This window comes from Eurytemora carolleeae, unplaced genomic scaffold (genome assembly GCF_000591075.1).
Source record: "Eurytemora carolleeae unplaced genomic scaffold, Eaff_2.0 scaffold768, whole genome shotgun sequence".
NCBI lineage: Eukaryota > Metazoa > Arthropoda > Copepoda > Calanoida > Temoridae > Eurytemora > Eurytemora carolleeae.
In genome coordinates this window covers 76,855-101,686 of record NW_019396673.1, presented here as the reverse complement: position 1 = coordinate 101,686, position 24,832 = coordinate 76,855, and the positions used below count along the sequence as shown (strand labels likewise).

At 32.7% G+C, this 24,832-nt stretch overlaps 1 protein-coding gene and 1 long non-coding RNA gene across 2 annotated transcripts; both read right to left on the bottom strand.

The window, feature by feature from the left end:
- Window positions 1-1,375: 1,375 nt before the first annotated feature.
- LOC111707215 (uncharacterized) lies at window positions 1,376-3,184 on the bottom strand. Its single transcript, XR_002766394.1, has 2 exons — window positions 3,099-3,184; window positions 1,376-1,849 (listed from the first exon to the last, which is right to left on the bottom strand). It is a non-coding gene; the product is annotated as an uncharacterized LOC111707215 (long non-coding RNA).
- Window positions 3,185-3,612: 428 nt separating this feature from the next.
- LOC111707212 (uncharacterized) lies at window positions 3,613-24,818 on the bottom strand. Its single transcript, XM_023480270.1, has 18 exons — window positions 24,682-24,818; window positions 19,114-19,463; window positions 16,285-16,366; window positions 15,292-15,504; window positions 13,174-13,245; window positions 12,728-12,833; window positions 12,056-12,152; window positions 11,113-11,197; window positions 10,852-10,912; window positions 10,551-10,691; window positions 9,016-9,129; window positions 8,371-8,467; window positions 6,861-6,934; window positions 6,218-6,427; window positions 5,035-5,229; window positions 4,447-4,834; window positions 3,954-4,114; window positions 3,613-3,819 (listed from the first exon to the last, which is right to left on the bottom strand). The coding sequence occupies exons 1-18, from the start codon at window positions 24,816-24,818 to the stop codon at window positions 3,613-3,615; spliced, it is 2,790 nt and encodes a 929-aa protein (XP_023336038.1).
- Window positions 24,819-24,832: the final 14 nt, after the last annotated feature.

Genomic DNA, 24,832 nt, shown 5'->3' with positions numbered 1-24,832 from the left:
GGAAATTGAAGAGAAAAACAAGATAATTTACAAGGAATGCCTGCATCCATCTGTCAACGCTGTATTACCCTGGAAAACAGAGGTTTTTTACCTCCAGGTCAAGGCTATGGAAACGCTTGACTTGCACTCCTTAGAAACAGGTCTGGTGAGCTAGTTTTTAAGTAAAACCAACAACCCATTGAAAACATGTAATTATCCATTAACCACGGACCTTCCTAATGTGGAGAAGCATCAAGTACAAGTATCATTTACAAGTACTGCTCCAGATGTTCTTAAGCATCAGTTTCAAGAGTACAACTGTTGAAAATCTACTCCTAGCCAAAATTAATTTTTTTACATTTGTCATTATTTATAAGTGGAGATTCTGACATTAGGTCCTTCAAATTTTCTATATTCCACGTTTGGTTCAATGTTCCTTTTTCTTTCCCCACCCTGCAACAGAGCTAGGAAGCATACACATTAAATGATTATTGTGTATAGATCTACATTTAGCATTATAGTTATCTACATTAAACAATCTACAAACCTGCTGATATAGCAAATATATAATTCCAGAAAACTTGCAAGGGTTATTATTTCATGATTGTTTATGGGTTCAGTGTCAGTAGCTGAGATATCGAATGAAATATAAATTGAGATAAACTTTCTTGTAACAAACCAGAAATATCAGACAGAATTAAAAAAGAAGCAGAGATTAGCAGAATTCTGAAAAAAGGAATAGATAAAAAGAATGTTCAGACTATTTCTAATACCAATTATTTTGAAAATATCAAAAATAAATGCTGGGGTGCTGTTTTCCACTTGGGGTTTTCGGGGTCCACAGGGGGGAGGGTCCCGAGGCCCCAAGAATCCCTAAGTGGGAATATTCGAACACTGTTCTAATACTATTAAAATAATTTTGTACAATTTTTTAATAATCTTTTATAATCCCCTTTTTTAAAACAAAAAAATGATAAAAAAGATCTTAAATCCTGAGAAAAAAGTTTTTAATTAGAAGGTGGCATAAAAAAAGGAATTTCGTTCCCATTCGTTAATTAGTTTTCTATTAAGTGGGTCTTTTCGTTCGGCTTAAGCAAGCCAATTAAAGGTCTTCTGTTTGATAACGGAATTTAACGATGATAAAAACATAATTTACCATTAATAAAAACGGAATTTAACTTTGATAAAAACGATTCACCATTGATTAAAACGGAATTTACCTCTGATATAAACGGAATTTTCCGTTGATTAAAAAAACTTGAGTTTGTGAAGAAAACGCTCAAATGCCCACCCCTATCCTTTACTGAACCCTGTCCTAACTGGAACAAGTCTAGGAAAATAAAAGAAAAGAAAAAGAAAAATATGTAAATATACCGATATAAATGTACATGAGATATTTGTTACAGGAAATATATTTAAGATAATGCGGTGTAATCACAATGGTAAACTATATAAAATAATCAAGATAAAGTACAATGAGAGCCACAAAATTACAGTTTAACATGATCATAGCATTAATAAATGATAAAAAAAGTTATGTTCCCGAATTGATAAACGACACAAAAGTGTTTTCAAAAAAATTATTAAAGTTGAAAAGTGCCGGAGCGATTATAGGCAAGCTGAAATGTAAATAATTTTCAAATTGCGGGGTTTCAACTAATTGAAAAGATATTCACAAGTATTTAGAAGTATAAACATAACGATCTCACTTTAATATTTGTTGATCAAACACAGAAAGACAAAACGTTGCAAAGTGTGAAAGAAATCATAAAACTCCAATAATACTGTTGGCGTTAGTTCCCTTTAATCCTGGTTTCTGGATTCCCAGTTTTACTTCGTTAGCTCCTGCTTGTAACAGATGCATGGCAACCTAAACATGTTCTCAACTCAAGATCTTTAAAATTTGATTTTTTACATTATAAAAAAAATCTGATCAAAGGTATTCACCAAACCTATTTTACCATTCGTTTTGATTGATATCTTTGGTTATAGAGTAAAGTGTAATCATTATTAAATTAAGTAAACTTTTCGACTAAACATTTTTAATACATAGTTTAATATCTCAGATAATTGTTTAGCATCTTGAATAGCAAATGACCTTAAATGTTTACAACCCGCGTCAGTAAATACGAAGAAGTCAAGACAAGAAGTGATTTTTACTTGTTGAAAAAATCTTTTATAATTTTCAGAATTTTGGTCTGAAAACGAGTTATTTTAGCTTGAATGTTATTAGGTTATTTTCTAATTTCTCAACAACACTAGTAATTTAAGCTTGAACTTCATGAATATTCAATTTTCCCTGAATTTGATTTGATCATCAGATCATCAGACGAAGCTTTTATGGGAACCATTTTGGATCAGACAGAACACTATAAATTGAGAGACACTATGCTACTCTATGCTAAACCCAAAGAGAATAGAATATATATTAGAGTGGAATTTACTAGAAAAAAGTATAAAACGGCCATTTTGTTGTACTGTTTCCATACTGCAGGAGTACTTCACATATTTAAGCTATATAACCTTTTGGGCCCTGGAATATCATTTTATAGAAAATCTCAAATTAATATGAACCAAATTATGAAATTTTATAATTGACCAATGATTATTTTACATAGAATCTATGCCTTTCACTTTACAATCGATGATTTTCCGTTATAACTATAAATCAAATGATGTTTTTTTTATTCACCTAATTCATCATAAAGTTTATTTAACAACTTTAAAAAATTCGAATTTGAAATGGATAGTCTTGGGAAAATACTGTATTAATGTACTATACTGCATATAATTTGTGAACATTTACATGATTTGTACACTTTGAACTCCCTTTCAGGCTGAAAGGGACTGAAAGAATTCATACCGAGTGATTCTCTAAATTCCCCTCTAATATAAATTCTATTCTCTTTGGCTAAACCCTACTATATCTTTGGTTAGTGTACAGCATATTACTGCAGTACGCACCGAAAGCTTAGCTGAGTGTGTACGTCCGTTAATTGATTTCCTAAAATTCCTTCTTCTCGCCGCCGCATTTTACTATTACTCTGATAAGTTCGTCCTACATTCTCTTCGTAAATCTATGAACATTCCCTTTAATTTCTAGAAAATTTATCACTTACATGAGGTCTATCCATAGCAGTTATTAACCAATCATTAACTGTTACAATAACATCGCCTGCACATAACATATTTTTCAAAATAGCTTTTTAACCCATGTATAATATTCGATTGGTATTAATTATTAAATTGATATTTTTTTAATCATTTTAAACCGGCAATTTTTCTCCGACAGATTCAGAGTGTTTTTTAGAAAATTCTTGAAATCCAGTGTTTTTACAATTAATTTATTCAAGTCATAAATTGATCCGAAAGTTTCTGTATTAGGACTGAAAAGAAATGAATGAAAACAATTAACGGAGATCTGAAATTAGATGAATATAAACAATTGTCTCTAGCTGTCCGTCCTTGAAATATATAATCTTGTATCTGTCCGTCCTTGAAATATATAATCTTGTCTCTGTCCGTCCTTGAAATATATAATCTTGGTTCAAGTATGAAGTAGAAGATTATTCCAAGGGAATTAATGGAACATTTATATTCGAGGCGGAGAAGATTGGGTTGGGACACAGAATTTTATATATAGATTGAGGATGCATGGATGGAGGGGGATCGAGTTAGATAAAGAGAAGGGAGGGAGAGGGGGGGAGCTGGATAATAGAAGGGATGGGGGGTTTTATTATTATCATCATTTTTATTATTATCTGACCTATAAGTATAGCTGAGCTGTATTCCCCACTGTTGTTTGATTGCTTCTCTTCTCAGCTCTATGTGCGCATCAACCTTTACATTTGATGTGTTTACACTGGCTCTATATCTAAAGTTGCAACAGAGACTTCTTTCTTCCTTTTTGTAACTCTAAAGGTTTAAAAAAAAGTACCATTGTAAATCGGGTATAGTAACTGTTTAAATCCTACCTTAGCATCAGCCAGAAGCCTGGTCAACCTTCTTGTCTCCTGTCTCTTCTCTACATCCTTCTTGAGAAAGAAACTAACTATGTGTGGTAGATTGTGCCCCGCCTTCCTTAAACTTCGCATATCAGCCAGGAAGGAGCCGCCCATTCGGAACTCCATGATGTCTAAACAGAAAGAAAATATCCAGGAAAAGTGGAATTTAAATTATGGTGGAACAATTTAAGTTACAAATATTGCGGAAATAATGTATAGAATTAAAAAAGTTTAGATTCCATTAAAGCGGGAAAATGTAATATGGCGGGAAAATATAATATTCCAATATGATGTAATGGATTCCAATATGGTGGAAAAATTTAAATTTTAATATGGGTAGCAATTTAATATTCCAACATGGTGGACAGTGTAAAGTTTACTTTAGTTTCAACGTCGAAGGATTTATAGCTTCATAGAAAAGAAAAAAAGACAAAATAAATTTTTTTGTATAAAGAAAAAATACCTAAAATTTCTCTGTGTGTCAGTCCTTTCCCTGCAACTACTGATTTTACCGTCTCTATGAACTGTTTAAAAGAGCAGGGTTGGTTCTTTGGCGTCATAAATGGAATTTTAGCAGTTATATCGTCCTTGCTGATCACTGTAAAAACGTCTCTGTTTGCGTATAAATGTGCATCCGGCCTCTCAGCATCAAACTCAATTGTCTGATTCGCCAATTCACTGTCTAGGCCTGCAATATCGTTGCCATGCTTCTTAAACAGCTCAATAATCTCCTCCATGGTGTAACCCTGCTTCAACAACTGCTCCATGGTTGCTTTGGCATCATCTGAAAGATTCTTCTGGAGGAAATTAAACTTATCCTCAGTCGACATATTTCCACTCTGGAAAGCCTCCTATTCCGTGTGATAAATGTAATGCTAAAGTATTAATGTGTGAATGGTCAAAATTTGATGTGCAATCTTCGTAATTACTGATGCAGTGCAAAGATTATTTTTAAATGATAGGAATGTTAATATTTTAACGTTCGATCATCCTTTCAAATTGGCAAATTTTCTCCCTGACAGAATGCAAAAATATCTTATCAATCACACTCCTGAATTTTTCTCAAGGTTTCTTTCTGTTCCTCCTCTTCAGTCTTCCCGTTCTTCATGAAGTGATCCAGAATCTGCTGCATCGTGTATCCTTGCTTCAACATCTCCTCCATCTCCTTCTTGGAGTTTGTGCCGAGCTGATTTCTCAGAGCCTCCAGCATCTCCTCCTCGCTCATGTTCTTCCCGTCAAACATTTCCTACGCAGTAAGTATACAGTCAGAGACAGGTACTAATGTACTAATAAACATTTATACATTTCCTACGCAGTAAGTATACAGTCAGAGACAGGTACTAATGTACTAATAAACATTTATACATTTCCTGCGCAGTAAGTATACAGTCAGAGACAGGTTCTAATGTACTAATAAACATTTATACATTTCCTGCGCAGTAATTATACAGTCAGAGACAGGTACTAATGTACTAATAAACATTTATACATTTCCTGCGCAGTAAGTATACAGTCAGAGACAGGTACTAATGTACTAATAAACATTTATACATTTCCTGATAAAAATATTCAAGTTTACCATCTAAACACCTTCCCGGGATCATATGAGTTGCCACACAAATTTGGGTTGGATTGGTTTAGCCGTTTTGACTTTTATCGGATAGAAACAAACAGACAAGCAAAGTATATTGTACATTGTTGCAATTGTAAACCCATGATTTGCAATTTATTGCAATTGTAAACCAATGAGTATCAAACTATTGCAATTTTAAACCCATGAATTGCAGTTTATTGCAATCGTTAACCCATTAATTGTAAATTATTTCTATTGTAAACCCATTAATTGAAAAGGATTGCAATTTAAAACCCATTAATTGTACATTATTGCAATTGTAAACCAATAAATTGCAAATTATTGCAATTTTAAACCCATTAATTGTACATTATTGCAATTGTAAGCCAAAAAATAGCAAATTATTGCAATTGTAAACCAATAAATTGCAAATTATTACAATTGTAAACCAATAAATTGCAAATTATTGCAATTGTAAACCAATAAATTGCAAATTATTGCAATTGTAAACCAATAAATTGCAAATTATTGCAATTGCAAACCAATAAATTGCAAACTATTGCACTTGTTAACCAATAAATTGCAAATTATGGCAAAATTGTAACCCCATAAACAGTAAATTATAATTTTTAACCCATGAATTGAACGAAGATGACATTACCTTAAACTTCTTTGCAAAGTCACTTCCCCCTCGTTCCTGCTGTTCCTCCTCCTCGGTCTTCCCGTTCTTCATGAAGTGCTCCAGGATCTGCTGCATGGTGTATCCTTGCTTTAACATCTCCTCCATCTCCTTCTTGGAGTTGGTGCCCAGCTGGCTCCTTAGAAGAGCCATCATCTCCTCCTCGCTTAGATTCTTTCCGTTCAGTAACTCCTAGAAAATAGATATTATGCAGAGTTACTTACAAAGAATGATACTTTAATGCCAGACCTAGAATTCTTTACATCTGAAAGCTAAAGGTTAAAAATGAGTTTATACCATAACTATATGTCGTCTTATGATGGTAAACCTTTGAGTTAAAAGTTTAGCTTAGTTTAGCTTAGCTTAGCTTAGCTTAGATTAAATAACTAAACAAAAAAATTAATTAAGCGCAGTTTAACAAATACTTATTAAAAATGAGTTTATACCATAACTATATGTTGTCTTATGATAGTAAACCTTTGAGTTAAAAGTTTAGCTGTTGGGCTATTAGACTAAAATACTAAATAAAAAAATTATTTAAGTGCAGTTTAATAAATACTTGTAAAGTTAGAACTAAATGATTTCTTTTCCAACAAGTTTTACGTGGTTTATCGAAGTTGCATACTTGGAATTTTTTAGCAAAATCACTTCCAGCAGGAACATTGTTATTTCCATCCATATCCAACAAGTTATCCTCTCCTGAAAAATAAATATAAATAATTTGTGAGACAGAATTTAAAGAATTTCGTCTAAGTTTGAAATATCAAAGTTTTGGGACATAGGGTTCCAAAGATATACGGGTTAGAAAATCGGAGATTTTGGCAAAAACTCAGTTTCTTTGAACCACCAAGTCAAATCCTTCCTAAATCTTTAACATTGCAGTGGTGGTTCAAATTTGAACCGGCAGCAGGTAGTTCTGCAACGCAGCTCAAATTCTTTAAATTCTGTCTCTAAAAGTGTGAAAGTACACTGTAAACCAGGAATATATCTTTGTTCAACTTTTTTGTGTTGCCTAGGGATAAATCTCGCCTACTTTTCACTCTTTGATTGAATGCTTAATTATCTAAGTGGAACGAAGATAAGATATCTTAAATATGTCTAGATCTAAATCATACTTAAAGTGTAAGATTATGATTAAAATGTTGAAATCTTGTAAAAAATGTCAGGAATGTAACATCTAAGGAAAGCTCTAATCTGGGATAATATCAAATATCCTGGATTTAAAAGTACGATTTGTTTAAAGGGATTATTTTGGTCATTTTAAGTGATCCTACATCATGTCCGATTTAAACCTTTTTCTGTTGAATGATATATATGTTAGATACAATGGATTTCCTAGCTTAAAAATTCCTCCAAATATGTTAATCGTACACCCCACCTCCTCTATATACATTGATAAAGATTTCAACACCTTTTCTATCGTTGCACTGCGCAATGAATTCTAAATAGTTGAAAAGTTCTCAACATTGTTAAAATATTTATTGTTCAATGTGTTTAACTACACCTTGTTAAGAATGTTTACTGTTCAAGGATTTTGATGCGGATTAAAGTCCTGTCAGAGAAATGGATTCGAATCTAGCTAATAAATATTTCTTCAAGTTCTACTAATTAGTTTAGTTTACACAGCAGTTCCATAATTCTTTATTTTTTTAATTTTTATTATTATTAAATAATGAAAGATAAGATGAAGTTTATCCATATCTGTAAAATGTTTTGAATGTTTATCTGTAAAATGTTTTGTATGTTCATCTGTAAAATGTTTTAAATGTTTATCTGTAAAATGTTTTGAATGTTCATCTTTAAAATGTTTTAAATGTTTATCTGTAAAATGTTTAAATGTTTATCTGTAAAATGTTTTGAATGTTCATCTTTAAAATGTTTTGAATGTTTATCTGTAAAATGTTTTGAATGTTCATCTTTAAAATGTTTTAAATGTTTATCTGTAAAATGTTTATTTTTTTAGATGAATATCTGTTAAATGAGATTTACACCTGTAAAATATTCAGATGTTTATTGTTTAAAATGTATACCTTTCAATTTTTATTTTTTTTGGGTGAAAACCTGTCAAATGTTTAGATGTTTATTGTTTAAGATATATGTAAAATGTTTAGATGTTTATTATTTAAGATTTATACCTGTAAAATGTTTGAGAACATCATTCATAGACATTCCGCTGTCAAGCATTGCTTGAATTTTTGCTTTATCTTCGTCACTCATTTCTGCTAACATTGCCTTAAACAATTCTATCATTACTAGGTTTTCAGGCCCCTTAGCCCACCTTTATTCAAACAATCTTTATAGCTGTAATTCGTTGCTTTTCATACCATTCTTTCTTCCTTTTACCAGTAAACCATTTTTTATTTATATTTTCCTGTTTTCCAAGGGAAATAGAAAATTAAATTTTTTAGATTAGCCATGAACATTTCCTGGAGTCATATCATGTCCTGGAAAAATGTAGGCCTGAAAGGTTATGTTGTTCTGACGTTTATTGTATGTAAACAAAAACACTAACACCAAAATAGGAGAAATCAAATATATACAAATATATATAATTGTAAACGATTAATGGAAAATTATTTTCTTATCAAATTATAGTTAATTAATGAAAAAATCCTAATTAATATATTCAAAATGCCTTATCCAAAGTTGCTTCTGAACAGTCTTTTGCATTAAAACTTTAAATATGAATGTTTGAAGGTCTAATCAATCCTAATAAATACTAGGACTGACCCCTCGTGTCCGCCTATTTATTGATTGATTAGAAAAAAATGAAATTTTACCTGAAATTTTTCTTCCTTGGTCATATTTGTGTTTTCAAGGATTTTCTGAAGTTTTGCTTTCAGCTCTTCCTTCTCCTTAGTTTCAGCACTCTTCATAAACGCTTCCATAGCTTCCTAGACAATCATTTATTCATTCATTCATTCTTTGATTCATCCTTTTATCCAACTATTCTTTCTTTCATTAATTCATTCATGATGTCATTCCTTTATTTATTTTACCCTTTTATTCATACTTCCTTTCACCCATACTTCCTTTCATCCTTTCATTCGCTCATATTTTCTTTCAATGTTTCATTTAGCTTTGTAACTTTTCGTACAGGGTTATCCACAAAGACAACGGTCCAAAACTTGCTCTGTTGCTGTCAACTTGCTTTTTTTTCTTTGCAAAATACTTCAGTTTATAAACCACGAAGAATGAGACTTCAGAGAAGAATTTACTCTTACATTTGTGTTTTCTTTCAGCTGTAATCTTACATTTGTTGTTCCTTTCAGCTTTACTCTTACATTTGTGGTTCCTTTCAGCTTTACTCTTACATTTGTAGTTCCTTTCAGCTTTACTCTTACATTTGTGGTTCCTTTCAACTTTAATCTTACGTTTGTGGTTCCTTTCCTCTTTATTCTTACATTTGTGGTTCCTTTCAGCTTTAATCTTACATTTGTGATTCCTTTCAGCTTTACTCTTACATTTGTGTTTCCTCTCAGCTTTACTCTTACACTTGTGGTTCCTTTCAGCTTTACTCTTACATTTGTGGTTCCTTTCAACTTTACTCTTACATTTGTGGTTCCTTTCAGCTTTACTCTTACATTTGTGTTTCCTCTCAGCTTTACTCTTACATTTGTGATTTCTTTCAGCTTTACTCTTACATTTGTGTTTCCTCTCAGCTTTACTTTTACATTTGTGGTTCCTTTCAGTTTTACTCTTACATTTGTGGTTCCTTTCAGCTTTACTCTTACATTTGTGTTTCCTCTCCGCTTTAATCTTACATTTGTGGTTCCTTTCAGCTTTACTCTTACATTTGTGGTTCCTTTCATTTTTACTCTTACATTTGTGGTTCCTTTTAGCTTTACTCTTACATTTTTGGTTCCTTTCAGCTTTACTCTTACATTTGTGGTTCCTTTCAACTTTACTCTTACATTTGTTATTCCTTTCAGCTTTAATCTTACATTTGTGGTTCCTTTAAGCTTTACTCTTACATTTGTGGTTCCTTTCAGCTTTACTCTTACATTTGTGGTTCCTTTCAGCTTTACTCTTACATTTGTGGTTCCTTTCAGCTTTACTCTTACATTTGTGGTTCCTTTCAGCTGTAAACTTATTTCCTACTTTTCCTGATAGTTTAATGTATACCATTTATAAGCTTAATTAAGTCTCATCACTTGTGGGCAACCCTGTATTTAAAGACTATTTTTCTCCAGACAATCCTTAAGATATTCATGTTTTTGGGAATCATTTAAATAAAATTATATGTAATCTTAATTAATAAATTTTTTCTTAATTTTCTCCTGAATGATAAATGAGAAATGTTCCTACACTATACCTGCATTGTCATTCCACTCTTCATTAGGCGCTCCAACTCTGCCTTCCCAGCATCTCCGAACTGAGAGTTTATGAGATCCAAGAAATCCCTCTCACTCATGTTCTTTCCATCCATCAGCTTCATGATCATACGCATCTTGTCCTAGAATACAGGCATAATCATGATCATTATTAACATCAACATAATCATCATCATCATCATCATCATCAAAACCATCATTTTAATTTTAACCATCGTCATTTTTGATGAAAGTCATAAACCACGTGATAAACCATTGACAATCTAAATATAATATATGTACCTTGTCACTGGCCCTATGCCCTTGTTCCATAAAAGTTTTCATGTACCTCTCAATCTTCATTCTAGAGTAGAAGAAAACATATTTCTAGACAAGAGAAAAAGTTTAGAAAAAAAGAAAAAAATATTATTTCAAATTACAGGTTTTGCTTTAGCATTTTTGTCTATAATTTTCGGTTCCATAGTTTTAAGGAACATTAAATATTTCTATGGGGGGGGGGGGGGTTGGCAACATCATAACTCCCCTTGAAGCCTAAAATAGTACCTGCTTGAGACCCATGTTTTAAAGAACTCGACAATTTCCTCTGGAGTATATCCTTGTTTACACATTTGATCACAAAGCTCTCTTCCTACATACATATTACATCTATATACATATAGAAATAATCTCCGCTTGTATTTTCAATCCAAACTCATGAGCCCCTTGACCGAATTGTTTCTAATTTTGATTGGGAATCTAAGCAGAACCACAAAATATTATAATTGGTTGATTCTAAATCGAGTGGGTTGACTTTTAAAGGGAAAATGACACCGCAATGTAAACATTTTGGGACACTTTAATTATACTTAGATGAGTTGATCTATCAGAATATTTAGTTTGAGATATGTTAGGTCTACAACAACAGGGTTTAGAGATATATCATGTGATTTGTAATAAAAAGAAGAATTTTCAATTCTGATAATTTTACACAATTTTGTAATTTTTGGAAATTGATAAATATTTCGCATGAAATTATTTCGGAAATTTAAAAAGATTTAAATCTCAATGTTTCTGTAATTGCATTTGGATTCAAAACATTGAGAATTCGAACTAAATTTAGAAGTTTCTTGCACTCAAATATGTGATTACACCAGGAAAATGTCAAACGTTTAAAATCAAAACATTTAAAATCAATTAAGCTAAATTTGGGTCCGAGTTTGTGTCAATAAATGGAAAGAAAAATGTTCACTTAACAGAAAAGTGTGAAATCTGAAGTTGTGCTCATTTGATAAAATCATTACAATAATTAAGAAGCATTTTTTTGAAGAGACGAAAGAATCGATGGCCGGCCGGGTTTCATGTAACATCTTGTGATTAAAATTAAGTTAACTTTTATAAGGCAATATTTCAGCCAAAAAAAATACTTCTGCTATTTTAAATAGACACTAGGAAAAAACAAATCCAGATTAATTTGTGTACTTTTTCTAGAATAAAGAAGTATATTGACCTTCATCGTCTAGTTTTCCGATTAGAACTGGAGGCACGTGGTGCGCAAGGTGCCGCGGGATTGTCATTGTCATTCCTCCTCTGCTGACAGTTACCATCTGCATCAATTAATCAATGAATTAATCAATCAATAAAATAATCAACCAATCAATCAATTAATCGACCAATCAATCTATTAATCAACCAAAAGATCAATCAAATAATCAATTACTCAATCAATCAATAACAAAATCAATCAATCTATTAATAAATAAATTCACAATTAAAACTGATCCAAAATAAAGAAAAGGGGGGCATTGATGGAAAAAAATCCTTGTACTTTGATAGGGCATAGTTCATAAAAAGACCAGCCTTTAAAATTCTAAAATCCTGGGTAATGGGTCCTATTTTGTCTGAGAAGAAGTCAAATTGTATTTTTCCAAGCATACCGATGTCCGATAGTATTTCTATAAATACACCCCGGGACTCACCGGTTACATCTGTTTGAATTCAATCACGTGTTCGTCTATAAATCAACAATCTTTTAACTTACGGAGCTGTCTTTTCACACTTTTTCGTTTAAAACGCATTTGCCGAGAAAAAAAGAGAAAAGGGGAAAAAATATGTTTAAAGGTCAAATTGGGATTGAAAGGCACAGTTCTCTGGAATAAGGACGTTTAATCCACGTAACTACCTCATCATCTGCTCTAAGAAGCTCTCCACGTGTTGGAGATGATCTTCTTGACCATGTTCTGCTCGGACATTGAGAGTTGAAGTTAGATGAAGCTGTGGATACACGTCTGCAACAGGAAATATTTACATTTTTACCTTTACCAAAAGTTCCAAAATTAGAGCTTTTATACAGTGAGAACCAGAAAACTGAGGAATATGAATATCAGACCACATTACAGTAAAATATTAAATGTATTTCATGTTGTTAAAAAGCAAATAGTTTTACCAGTAACATATTAAATCCTTTATTAAGTAAATTGGGCCCGTTTACGCTGTACAATTGCTGTGTCTCATGTTCATTGGACTTTTTCAAGTTATATCTTGAGTCTAACAGTCGTATTATTAATCCAGAATTTTCTGGTTCTCATTGTAGTTAAAAAGGTTTTATGCTTGAGTTGAATGTGAAACCTGTTTCTCTGTTCTGGTTTAGCCTGACTTCCATCTTCATCCTCAAACTCATCCTCAGCAAGAACTTCTTGCCTAATCATTCATTAATTATTCATCTTGTCATTCAACATATTATTCATCTTGCCATTTAACCTCTTATTCATCTTGCCATTCAACCTATTATTCATTTTGTCAGTCAACCTATTATTCGTCTTGTCATTCAACCTATTATTCATCTTGCCATTCAACCTTCTTGTCATTCAACCTCTTATTCATCTTGTCATTCAACCTATTATTCATCTTGCCATTCAACCTATTATTCATTTTGTCAGTCAACCTATTATTCGTCTTGTCATTCAACCTATTATTCATCTTGCCATTCAACCTATTATTCATCTTGTCATTCAACCTCTTATTCATCTTGTCATTCAACCTATTATTCATCTTGTCATTCAACCTATTATTCATCTTGCCATTCAACCTATTATTCATCTTTTCATTTAACCTCTTATTCATCTTGTCATTCAACCTATTATTCATCTTGCTATTCAACCTATTATTCATCTTGTCATTCAACCTATTATTCATCTTGCCATTCAACCTATTATTTATCTTGTCATTTAACCTATTATTCATCTTGTCATTCAACCTAGTATTTATCTTGCCATTCAACCTATTATTCATCTTGTCATTCAACCTATTATTCATCTTGCCATTCAACCTGTTATTTATCTTGTCATTTAACCTATTATTCATCTTGTCATTCAACCTGTTATTTATCTTGCCATTCAACCTATTATTCATCTTGTCATTCAACCTATTATTCATCTTGCCATTCAACCTGTTATTTATCTTGCCATTCAACCTATTATTCATCTTGCCATTTAACCTATTATTCATCTTGACAGTTAACATCATATCATTCATCCTATTATTTTATGCTTTACTTATTACCCTTTTCCTTACATATTTATTCTTGCAATTAGTTTGTTATCCTTTCATTCTTTTATTCATTAATTCATCTTTCAACTATTCAATCTATTATCTATCCTTATCCTGTTGTATCTTTATTTTTTTTATTTTATTATCCTTTATGTTATTCATCCTTTCATATCTTTCCGTCCATGATCCAATTATGTATTCATTACTTCAGTTTATATATCATATCTTCCTTTTAGCCTTTCATCCATACTGTTTTTAAACTCAATCATCATATCATCCTTTTAGCATTACATCCTACTGTTTTTAAAGTCATTCATCATATCATCCTTTTAGCATTTCATCCTACTGTTTTTATACTCATCCATCATATCAACCTTTAGCATTTCATCCTACTGTTTTTATACTCATTCATCATATCATCCTTTTAGCATTTCATCATACTGTTTTTAAACTCATTCATCATTTCATCCTTTTAGCATTTCATCCTACAGTTTTTAAACCCATTCATCATATCATCCTTTTAGTATTTCATCCTACTGTTTTTATACTCATTCATCATATCATCCTTTTAGCATTTCATCCATACTGTTTTTAAACTCATTCATATCATCCTTTTAGCATTTCATCCTACTGTTTTTAAACTCATTCATCATATCATACTTTTAGCATTTCATCCTACTGTTTTTAAAGTCATTCATCATATCAACCTTTAGCATTTCATCCTACTGTTTTTATACTCATTCAGCATATCATCCTTTTAGCATTTCATCCTACTGTTTTTATACTCATTCATCATATCAACCTTTAGCATTTCATCCTACTGTTTTTAAACTCATTCATCATATCATCCTTTCAGCATTTCATCCTACTGTTTTTATACTCATTCATCATATCATCCTTTTAGCATTTCATCCTACTGTTTTTAAACTCATTCATCATATCATCCTTTTAGCATTTCATCCTACTGTTTTTATACTCATTCATCATATCATCCTTTTAGCATTTCATCCTGTTTTAAGCCATCTTTTTTCATATTTAGAGTTCATTTAGGGAAAATAATTTATTTTTTCTACTTCTCAGTTTTTTCATCAGTTACTTATTTCATATTTTGCTGTCCTTTTAAATGGTTCAAGATATCATTTTTTTTTTATCTTTTTCAATCTTTGACGTCAGTAAAAACAATGAAAGCATTGCCACCTATTGATGAAATGTTTAAACTCTGGTTCCTCTTCTAGAATGTCCAGGGGTTCTACCGAACTGCAACGGGAGTTGCGCTGGGACATCACCCCGCAGCGGGAATTCTTTCGGGACATAGTGTCAGTCCTGAGAGGTCTGTGGGTTGGATTAAACTGAAGGAAATATTTAGATTTGAATGAATTTATACACGTAAACTCATGTGAGATCGGTATGCTAGAAGCAGGGGTGGTCAAAGTGTGACTTTAGATGGAAAGATTTGTTTGTATTGTATTGTATTGTATTGTATTGTATTGTATTGTATTGTATTGTATTGTATTGTATTGTATTGTATTGTATTGTATTGAATTGTATTGCAGTATGTTTTGATAAATATTTCGCCTGCAATTAGAATTTTATTGCAAAATAACTTCTTCGGCAACCTTAAACTTGACCGTTCTAGGAAGTTTACTAAGCTGATCCAGACCGGATATTTTTTACCTTTACTTACAAGATTGTCATTTTATATCTCTGAAAACATAAGTGTCAATAACAGCGCTCAAATGCAAACTTATAAGGTACACTGAAATTTTTTTCTAACTGCACTGCACTGTCTTGCCTTTTCAAGGTTTAATGTAATGTCTCCCCCCCCCCTCTACACAACTCTTTTTCTACAGAATGTTCCCATAAAACTACAGTTATTGGCCCTCTCCGTAGAAGAATTCCCATGGAAAATTTATTCCTGGAGCATAAAAGACTAAAAGCAATAATTTCAATTTCAGCTTCCCAGACCATCATTATAATTGGCTCCCGCACAGGCAAAACATTTAATACACGCACCTCTACCTGTTTTGTAAAAGTAAATTAAACCTATATGAAGCATAAAGTCTGACCGCGTCAACCTTGTTGCCCCGGCTAGTCCTGTTGATTGTCTGCTTAATTAAGTCAATGTCCGTGCGGTACAGTACAAACTGGGACCGGAAAGGTTGACCCGGCTCGGAAATTCAAATTTACTACGGCTGCCCGTGAATAACATCTTGTTTATCCACAAACTGTCGAACTAATGATGAGAGTAGTAGCTTCTCACTTCTTTTAAATCCTAGATTACAACTAATTCAAAAGATCTGGAAAACTTATTAATGGTTTTGAGATAAATTAGATTTTTGCTACAGATATAAGTGCTAGAAATATGATTTCTAGAAAATAAATCGAGATGATATTCAGTTAAAATTATTTTAATTCATTTACATTAATGGCCTTAATTTCATGCAAAAATATACTAATTTATTTAGTGTACGCGTCGGTTATATACCTTCATATGGCTGTCTGTTTGTTTTTCTTTTTGTATCCAATAAACGTCAAAACGGCTGAACCAATCGGGCAAAAAAAGTTTTGGAACCACGAGTCTCAGGGAAGGTTTATGGATGATTGAATTTTTAAGATTTTGCCTCTAACAAATGTGATTTTTGAAAATTTTGAAAATCCACGAAATTTTTTTATAATATCCGAGAAACTTTTTGTTTTTTGTTTGTTTTACAATGTATTCAAAGAGAACATGTTCACAATTAAAATAGAAGATGCATAGTAGTATATACACAATAACGCTACTTTAAAAAGTTAAAATTCTTTACTATTTTCAAGGTTATCGAAGGTTTTGATAATATTCATTAGCTGTTTATCTTCATGTCAAAACGTATTTTGACAAAATTAAATGTAGCAAAATGTTGACACTTTGGGAATCTAAGTTATTTAAAAACTGCAAATCACATCAAAAATTTGACTTTTTAATTATATTACGTTGACATGTTTTAAATTGAGATAAAACAAATATTCGCTAAATGAACACGGGATTCCTTCTCATTAACGGAAAAATCATTCTTGGGCCTAATTATATTATTTTGACATAAGAATTGCAAAAAGGTTATTTTTAGAAGGTCTAAACTTGTCAAAGGTTAACTTTGGATTTAATAAAAACGTTTGATAAATAAGGATTATACCATGGATATATAATAGAATGGATATATCATAGTCAAGGTTTGATGTGATTTTTTCGCTGCAGGGGTGTTATGCAGTACGTTAGACATTGGACCCTGGAACTTACAATTTGTCTTTGGTTTTCGTAAAGTTAATAGATGAAAGGAGTAAAGAAAAACATTGTAAGTCTTTAAAACTTGATAAGATTTAGCCTCTTTCTTTGTATTATAAAAATTGTTGGAGATACTAAAAATTTAAACAACCCTGGTTATATTTAATATTTAGAATTTTTTAAAACAAATTTCTCAATATCTTGGTCAATTCTTAAGGTACAAAAACGGCAGACCACATTTTGGAATTCTGAAACCAAGGCGCCTTTGATGCTACCAACTCTTTGAAGAAAATGCTATGATCACAAGATTTTAGCTACAGTATCTCATTTCTGCTTACTTCAGGGCCCACTATCTAACAAAGTTCTTCTCTAATTTGGACCCTGAACTTCACTTCAAACTTTTTTAAAAGTAAAAATTATTTTAATAGAATGAACAATAGCCAGAATAAAAATTTGTTATAGTAAAACCTAAAATTTTCTATGCAGAGGTTTTAGAAATTTCCTAAAAATATCTAGTGTCCACTCAGATATAACAGCTGCGTAGCCCACCGACAAAGTTACATGTACACTAGCCCGAATAGTATAGATCGGTAGATAGAAGCATACATATAAGCGGGCCGTGGATTATACCAAAGTCTCATATTCATAATCTTCTTCACAAAAGAGCAATAATAGTGTTATTAAACGTTATATTAAGTGACCCTAGATGGATAAAGAAGCATCTTCGATTCATAACGGTACTGGTTTGTCTGATCAAGTATTAATGAACGAAATCTATTTTTTGTGTTTGAAGCAATTGTGATATCAGATTTAACACTTTTCAAGCCAGAGAAGCATGTTTTATTATTGATCAGATTACGGACTCGAGTGTACTTCTGTGAATCTGGCATTCCCTTCTTTACAACGATAGAACCTTTTAAAGAACCCCTGCACACAAGTTTGGGCATGAGTATATGTTCTCATGAAAACGGAAAACTATGATATGAAATTCAGGTTGCAAGGGCTTCTTCGAAGGAGTTTAGTCTGTGCCACAACCTTTTTTATAATCTCTATATCTTTGCAATCTGATGGTGTAAACTTTTTTATTTTAAACTTGAGTTAAAAATAATTTATATAGTTTAAAATATCTAAGGTGTACGACATTGGGTTGCAAAGATGTATGAATTAAAAAAGGATCTGTGGCAAATGACTCCATTTATTTAATCTGAAAGGATCTACAAATTTTGATCACGATATCCACTCTGACAACTTTTAAATTAAATGCCACAGCAAACTAACCAGGAGCCAAAGGTCAAATGCAATTGACATTGTTGTTACGACTTTGTGACTCCGTAGCTCCTCTAGTTCTGATTTTAAGCACAAGTGTAAGAAAAGCAAATTTACTTGATTACATATCATAAATTCAAAACATTTTTATGCTTCTAAATAGCTCTTCAATAAGAGGAGTTATGATGGAAAACATATAAGATTTTAATCTTAAGTACATTTTACTTTAGTTTCACGTGATGCATTCGGTTTCTTAAATTCAATCGCGTTCTGTAAGTAAACAATCTATACATTTATATAATATATTTCACATTTAAAATTTTATTTACAGGTTAGGTTTGATTTATTATTCATGTGAAATTGTCCAGTGTTTCTAGTTTTGACGCTCAATAAGTTTATTTTGACACAATTCAAGTAAAATATTTATGTTTTGAGCAAAGGACTTGAAATGTTTTGACTTTCTATTTAAAATTTCGAATCCCTAGTCACTGCACTAGGTCCCCTGTATCCCTCCCTAGTCACTGCACTAGGTTCCCTGTATCCCTCCCTAGCCGCAGCACTAGGTCCCCTGTATCCCTCCCTTGTCACTGCACTAGGTCCCCTGTATCCCTCCCTTGTCACTGCACTAGGTCCCCTGTATCCCTCCCTTGTCACTGCACTAGGTTCCCTGTATCCCTCCCTTGTCACTGCACTAGGTCCCCTGCATCCCTCCCTGGCCTCAACACTAGGTTCTTTGTATCCCTCCCTAGTCAGGGCACTAGGTTCCCCGTATCCCTCACTGGCCGCAGCAATAGGTCCCCTGTATCCCTCCTGAGCCGCAGCACTAGGTTCTCTGTTTCCCTTCCTAGCCACACACTAGGTCCCCTTTATTCTCCCCTAGCCGTAGCACTAGGCCCTCTGTATTCATCCCTAGCCGCAGCACTTTGTACCCCGTAATCCGTATACCTCACTAGCCGCAACAATCGGTCCCCTGTATTCCTCCCTAGACGCAGAACTCGGTCCCTTGTATCCCTCTCTAGCCGCAGAACTCGGTCCCTTGTATCCCTTCTAGCCGCAGAACTCGGTCCCTTGTATCCCTCTCTAGCCGCAGAACTCGGTCCCTTGTATCCCTCTTTAGCCACAGCCCTAGGTCCGGTGTATCCTTCTATAGCTGCAACACTAGGTCCCCTGTATCCTACGGATCACGAAAGGGTGGCGTATTTACGGAAATCCGCTATACTACACTTCTGACCTACGACAAATCCGCTACAGCTGCAGCGCCCGGCCTCCTAGCCTGTCCTAGCCGCACCGCTCGGCCCAGAAATTGTCTAAACCTAACCTAACCCTCAAATTATACACAAATAAACAGCTGGCATATGATCGATATTGCAGTAGGTCGGAAAGTTAGTAGGTAAGAAGTTTAGTAGGGGGGATGTTGCGTATAGACGATGTAACATTATACCCACGAAAAGCTTTACTAACATACAGTAGATGATGTAAACAATTGTTTCTTTTGTAAACATTATGATTTTTAGTCTTGTTCTGAGACTTACGTAAAACATTTTGATGATTACAAAGAATTAATCTATATTTGAAAATGTTTTGAGAATTGACAGATCTTGTCAATTTAATGAATTTTCAAATAGATATACAAATATCTTACATTCACATTTTATCATTTATCAAAATTCAATTTTATAAGCTGAACTCGTACTGCCAGTACTTTCAAACAACCAACTCTAAAGTTAAAATGTGGCATCTTTTATGTTATATTGACAATAAAACTAACATTAAACAATGAAATCGTGCCGTTCTCGATCTTTTATTGTGATAAAACCCTGTTATTTTACAATGAAAACGTGGTATTTTGTGATAAAACCCTGTTATTTTAAAATGAAAACGTGGTATTTTGTGCAATAATAAATAATGAAAACCCAACACTAAAACGTTTTTAAGTGATACGTGATAAAAAACTGCTATTTCAAAATAAAACATGACTATAAATAAGCTCATAAAAGTGCTTTCATAAAAAGATAAAAACGTAAATCCTTTACGAAAAAACGTTTTAACTATCTTGCGTTTTTTTTAAAAATTGCTTTAGATTTGAAATACTTGGTAATGTGAAGGGACAAAGTTAACGCATCAGCTGTTGAATTTACTCTAAACACAGCGCACACTGCATCCTACAGCTGAATCCAAGCGGTTTACGATGGAATCAAACACATAGATCTCCATGAACAGTTAAAGGTTTAAAGGGTAACGTTGTAAATCGGTCATTGTCCTCTTTGCATGGAGGGTCACTTAGAATTACGCTTACAGTCCCTTTAATAACTATTAGTTAGAGTCTAATTTGTTCTCAACTTTTACTGGAATTTTCTAATTACTAAAAATAAAGAATTTATATTGAAAACTACTTTATTTCCTTTTTCTTTTCACCCAAATATAAGAAAAGTGAGAAAAATACAAATTTAGAGATTTTTAAAGTAAAAATATCATCTAAGAACTCGGCTCTCTGATGTTTAAATTCAATTTACTTTTTGCTTTTCATCTGAAAAATTTCAATTTGTTTGAAATGGTTCCATCTCTCTCAAATTGAGCAAAAATAAATCTCGAATAAAACAGACCTAGAGAAAATCGAAACCAACCATTTAAAATAATTAATTATTAACATGTCTCATTCTGTAGAGCACTAAAGTGACTTAAAGCATAATTTTAAGTGATCCATCATGCAAAGATGGCAATGCATGACTGTACTCTAATAGGATTTAAAATGTGGAAGATATTGTCGTTCTTCTGACCCTAAAATTATTTACTTAATTCCCTTTTGCAGAGAAACCACAACTGAAAATAAACAGTTAAAAAAATATGGATTTGTAATTCATACTTGATTACTTGATAACTCCAAAACATTTGGAGTACCTGGCCGACCTCTGGGCAGCTAGAGCAAGTTATACAGCACATTAGTATCCATACAGAAGAAAAAACTGTACGGTACGCCAAATCAATCATCTCCCTCTAGCGAGATTGTTATGTGTTCAGCGACTGTATTTAAAAGATTACACTGTAAACTCCGGATAATTTCAAGTGCTTAACCGACTTTTAAAGGGACAGACCGGTTATGTAAGGTAGTTAAACTGAGTATGCAGTGTTGTGGACAAATTCTTTAGGATTCATTTGAGACATATAACACTTTTTTAAGATCTGTAAATCCTGAGTTTGAGGGCAAAGTCGTACTTTTTGGTGGATACGTTTTTAGAATTGTTTTTTTTTTTAATTATTAAATAACGACGACAAAAAATGTAAACAAAATTCTTCAGTAAACTTAGTTGTTTAGGAACAGGTTGAGAAAATAACAATTAACTCTTATCATCGAAAATAAGTAATCTTATTCAATTACTAGTTTCTGTAATCTCTCTTCAATCACAAAGATTTTCTGCAGATTTTCTGGAATTCTTATTAAAAGACGACATTTGAAGAATTTGAAGATATCTGCGAACAAATTCATAGAAAATAAGAAATTCAATATAATAATGAAAAAGAAATAATTGACAAATTTATTTTGATAATATGCTCCTAAACATCTAAATTATTTTACGATATAATTTTTACTATATTTTATATATTTATAAAAAACCGTTTCTGAAAACGTACCCACCCAAATTCATGATTTTTAACTTTTGACTTTCCGCTCAAACTCAGTATTTATACATCGTGGAAACGTTTTTATATTTTTCAAATGAATCCTAAAGAATTTGTGCACAACCCTGCATACTCAGTTTAACTACCTTACATAACCGGTCTGTCCCTTTAAGCAACTAGAGCGAGCTGTACAGTACACATAAAGAGTATATTTAAGACACAACAGGATATATATGATATATATATGATATATATGAATCATTCCTTAGTGGCGAAAGAAATTGAGTCTTTTCCTCAAACTCTGTTTTTAATCCCTATATCTTTGCCCCAAAATGTCGTTGACTTTAGATATTTTAATCTGTAATTTCTGTTAGATCAAATAATCTAAGTTTGAAATATCAAATGTTTAAACCATCAGAGGCCGTATTTAAAGAATTTGAACCGAGCCTAGAGGCAGTTCAAACATTAGACGTGGTTCAAACAGATTGGTTCAACTTTAAATTTAGTCAGTGTTCAAGTCAGCGCGCAATTTGAATCGATGATTGGAGGTTCAACGACGTAGTTCAAATTCATTAAATTCGGCAACGGTTGCAAAGAGATATGGATTAACAAATTTGAGTTTGCGGCAAAAATTCAATTCCTTTATGTAGGCATGAATCAGTTTTATTTCAATTAAACTTACATATGATATGGCAAAGTTTCGCTGGAAATTAAACTGATTCTAACTAGCTGTTATAGCTGCATAGCTGTATAGCTGTATAGCTGTATAGCTGTACAGCTGTATAGCTGTATAGCTGTTTAGCTGTATAGCTGCATAGCTGCATAGCTGCATAGCTGCATAGCTGTTTAGCTGCATAGCTGCAAAGCTGCATAGCTGTATAGCTGCATAGCTGTATAGCTGTATAGCTGTATAGCTGCATTGCTGTATAGCTGTATAGCTGCAGAGCTGTATAACTGTATAGCTGTATAGCTGTATAGCTGCATAGCTGCATAGCTGTATAGCTGCATTGCTGAATAGCTGTATAGCTGCAGACCTGTATAGCTGTATAGCTGTATAGCTGTATAGCTGTATAGCTGTATAGCTGTATAGCTGTATAGCTGTAAAGCTGTAAAGCTGTATAGCTGTATAGCTGTAGCTCATAACTCATAACTCAGTAAATATCTATTAATAACCACCTGACAAATTCACTAACTAAATGTCAATCCAAAAATAAAATTCGAGATTGTAAATTCAAAGAGAAGGAACAAAAAGAAAATGAATTATAAAACTAAAACATTTTAAAACTATATAAAGTTTTTTAATATCGAGCGTCCATATTTATTTATAAATTTTTAATATAAAAGTTTTGGCTAGCAACATTTTTACTTCTCAAGTTCTCACTTTTCTCAACCCATTGGAAATATTTCAATAATTTGCTTAGATCATCAAAATCACGCTTAGTCTTACAGATAGATAGATAGATAGATAAATAGATTAGTAGATGAAATGATAGATGGATAGATAGATAGATAGGTAGATGGATAAGTTGATATATTGATGAAAAGGTATGCAGAATGTATTTTCTAGACTAATTTCCTTATATGGAAAAAACTACGCTTACAAATAGTGAAAGCAAAAAACTAGATATTTCTTAAATCATTCATTCATTCATTCATTCATTCATTCATTCATCCCTTCAGTCATCCTTCTTTCTCGATCCCAAGAATTTAAACAATTTGTATTCGAATTTCCAAGGAAAGGAAGAAAGGGTTTTCCTTTCCTCTTCTTTTCCATTTCCCTTCAACCTTTTCTCCACCTTTTCCTTCTTTTTCTTCCTTTCCTACCTTCATGCTTTTCCCCTGTTTTTTCCTCTTATATCTCTTTTTATTGCGTTTTTCCCTGCTTTTCCCCTTCCTCTTCTCTACCTTTTCCTCCTTTTCCTACCTTCATAATGCTTTTCCTTGCTTTTGTTTTTCCCATCTCTCTTTTTACAGCGTTCTACCCTGCTTTTCCACTTACTCCTTTACCTTTTCCCCCATTTCCACACTCTTTCCTTCTTTTTCTCCCTTTCCTACCTTCATGCGTTCCCCTTGTTTTTCCCTTCTTATCTCTCTTTTTCCTGCGTTTTTCAGTTTTCCCTGCTGTTTTATCATTTCCCTTCTAGCTTTTTACACCTTTTCCGTTTTTTCCTTCCTTTCCTATCTTCTAGCTTTTCCCTTTCTATTCCTCATACCTTTCATTTTTCTGCACCTTTTCCTAACTCCCTCCTTTCTTCTTCCTCCTTCAATTTTACCTTCCCCTTATAACCTCTTTCCTACCTTTTCCCCCTTACTTTCATCTTTTTCATATTTTTTTTCTTTCCCTCGCCCTCCTACCTTCCGTCTTGCTGCTCTTTGCCTCCTATTCCCTCCCACTCCTACCTTCCTCCTGCTTCCATTTTTATCATTTCCATCCTACCTTTTACCTTCCTGCTTTTGACCTTTTCCCATCCCTAAGCCGACCTTTCTTTAACCGTTTCCTTCTTTTCACCTTACTTATTCTTCCTGTTTTCCTTTTACACCTTGCTTCCCTCTTCATCCACTTTTTCTCCAATTTCCCCATTCTACCTTCCTTCC

Bases quoted from the DNA above. Each gene is read 5' to 3' on its own strand.
- LOC111707212 (XM_023480270.1), bottom strand. From the start codon at position 24,818: ATGGGGAAATTGGAGAAAAAGTGGATGAAGAGGGAAGCAAGGTGTAAA. The intron at 10,913-11,112 runs GTACTATTTTAG...CTTCTACTCTAG, and splicing joins AAAACATGGGTCTCAAGCAG to AATGAAGATTGAGAGGTACA. The intron at 4,115-4,446 runs GTATTTTTTCTT...CTTTCTGTTTAG, and splicing joins GACACACAGAGAAATTTTAG to ACATCATGGAGTTCCGAATG.